The sequence below is a fragment of the Pundamilia nyererei genome, unplaced genomic scaffold (assembly GCF_000239375.1).
Source record: "Pundamilia nyererei isolate P.nyererei 1_Seehausen unplaced genomic scaffold, PunNye1.0 scaffold00029, whole genome shotgun sequence".
In the NCBI taxonomy this organism is placed as follows: Eukaryota; Metazoa; Chordata; class Actinopteri; order Cichliformes; family Cichlidae; genus Pundamilia; species Pundamilia nyererei.
The window spans coordinates 1,150-3,515 of record NW_005187430.1 but is presented as its reverse complement, the minus strand read 5'-3'; the positions used below and the strand labels follow the sequence as shown (position 1 = coordinate 3,515).

The following is a 2,366-nucleotide window of genomic DNA, read 5'->3' as shown; positions in this document are numbered from 1 at the left end:
TATTTTGGAAAATTGTGGACAACATGATTGAGGCTTTGCCTCATGTTTGATAACTAAGGTGCTCAGTTTGAAACTGGTGTATTATACTGATTGCGATTATTCATTTTGAATCATTCTTAGACACTACAATAGGTCATCCAACTAATTGATTGCTTTTGAAAGAAACATTTGCATGTGCCCCAGCTGAATTTGGGTTTGTAAAGGGAAAATAATTGAAAATGTTTGCAAGCTGCTTATTCCAATAATATTAATTGCACACACTGTACACATGACATCATGTATGGCGCCTCTGACCCCTAAATGTTTGATCCTAGCTTCGTCCTGTAAAAGAAGAAGAACAAATTCACTTTTATTGGGTGTATTTAGTGTTTAGGCTAATGAAGTAATTATTCCAAACCAGTCGGTGGCGCCCAGGCGTCGAGTTTGCCACCGTCACATGAAGAAGAAGAAGACGCCACAAGAGGGCAGGGCTAGTATAACTGTAGAAGAAGTTCCTGGTAACCTTGGGAAGCTACGCTCATGTTTGCTGTCCAACACTTTTCTGTGTGTAATTGAGTGTCTCAGTAACTCCGGTTGTTAGACGGCGGGAGCTGCAGTACTGACTCTAACCTGGTGCAGGCTAAGCCGAAGCTATAGGCTGTTTACTAACTGTCAGCAGTGATGTTCGGCTGTTTGGTCGCAGGGAGGTTGGTGCAGACAGACGCGGTGCAGCTTGCCCCGGACAAGTTCCTCTTTAACCTGTCGGACTACGAGAATGTGAACCATGTGGTGGTATTTATGCTAGGTACCGTGCCATTCCCTGCCGGCATGGGCGGTGCCGTATACTTCTCTTTCCCTGATCCGGCGAGTGGCGGTCCCGTGTGGCAGCTACTCGGCTTCATCACCAACGATAAGCCAAGTGCCATCTTCAAGATCTCTGGGCTGAAGGCTGGGGAGGGCGGGGCGCACCCCTTCGGTATTATGACCTCTTCTGCGTCTCCCTCCGTTGCTCAGGTCGGCGTGTCAGTGGAGGCTCTGGAGCAGCTGGCTCAGCAGATCCCGGTGTCCAGCGCCGCCGTGTCCACCGTGGACACCTTCCTGCAGTTCACCCAAAAGATGTTGGACAGTCTGTACAACTTCGCCTCTTCCTTTGCTGTGTCGCAGGCCCAGATGCTGCCAAACCCCACAGAGACTTTTATTCCTTCCAGTTGCATCCTAAAGTGGTATGAAAACTTTCAGAGGAGGATGGCGCAGAATCCGAATTTCTGGAAAAACTGAAGGCATTAAAGACCAAAGAGCAAACCTGCTAAGACAATTCCCAGGGTGCCTAACAAAAGCAGTGTCGACTTCATCTCTGTCACAATGCCTCTTCACCTACAGAAAAACTGCTGCTCACAATGACTCCATCCCATCTTTTATCGGTCTGAACAATAAAGCACTTGAATTTAAAAGGAAAACACAATTAAATTGAATCCATTCAGTTGGTTTTCAATGTCTTAGTCTTGCTTAATAGTTTTCCTCCCATGAGAGCTTTTAGTTGTTTTGTTAGGGCATAGGGCATTTCTTCAGTATGGTCAAGACCATGTCTTTGGAAGACATGATCAGAAAAATGAAATAAGGAAACATTTGGATTTTTGTAATGGGCATAAAAATCAGAGGGAAAAGCAAAACAAAAAACAAGTCAGTATGATTCAAAGAGATACACAAGTGCAAGAACAAAACGAATTAATTAACATACATGCTGATATTTAATTATCATAAACTGTATAAAAACTAAAATGGGGCAGATTCAAGAGGTTTGAGAGTGTGTTTATGATTGAATTATTAGTACTTGTGTTACAAGATTGCAGTGCTGTGCTCTCAAAGCTTCATTGAAGCTTCAGTTTGAAGTTATGTTAATTAAATAGTGCATTTTAATTTTTGCCAGTTTATTATATTTATTTCTTCAAAAGAACTGTTTTCCATTATAAAAAGTCCATTCTCAAAACTGTTTTCTTTTCATTTTTTTGAAGAATGAATTTTGATATTTTACAAGAAGATAAGTTTTTGATTCTTTTATTTTATTTAGAATAAAATACATTTTGCAAGTGCTGTGCAGTTTTGCATCACTTTTTATCATGTGCCAAATCTGACAAGCCTTTGGAAATCTAAATAAAATAGAAAATTGTTACTTTTATGGTTTTCTATTCTAAAAAACAGTTGGAACAATTGCCAGTAGGTGGGGCTACTGCATTGTTTCATATCTAAGTGAATTGTTTTTCTTCATCTTTCATGCGGTTGTGTTCAATGTGTATTCAGTGTGACATATTACCCAATGCAGGGCTCGCAAAATTTCAAAGTCCCTGGTAGCCCTTCGGGCAGGGACTCTTCAGTTTTTGGTAGCCCAA

General features: G+C 41.4%; 1 protein-coding gene across 1 annotated transcript; it reads left to right on the top strand.

Moving 5' to 3' along the window:
- Window positions 1-423: 423 nt before the first annotated feature.
- Window positions 424-2,011, top strand: hikeshi (heat shock protein nuclear import factor hikeshi). The gene has a single exon (XM_005728552.2). The coding sequence runs from the start codon at window positions 661-663 to the stop codon at window positions 1,255-1,257; it is 597 nt and encodes a 198-aa protein (XP_005728609.1). The 5' UTR covers window positions 424-660; the 3' UTR covers window positions 1,258-2,011.
- Window positions 2,012-2,366: the final 355 nt, after the last annotated feature.

Coding starts and splice junctions, on each gene's coding strand:
- hikeshi (XM_005728552.2), top strand. CDS start 661: ATGTTCGGCTGTTTGGTCGCAGGGAGGTTGGTGCAGACAGACGCGGTG.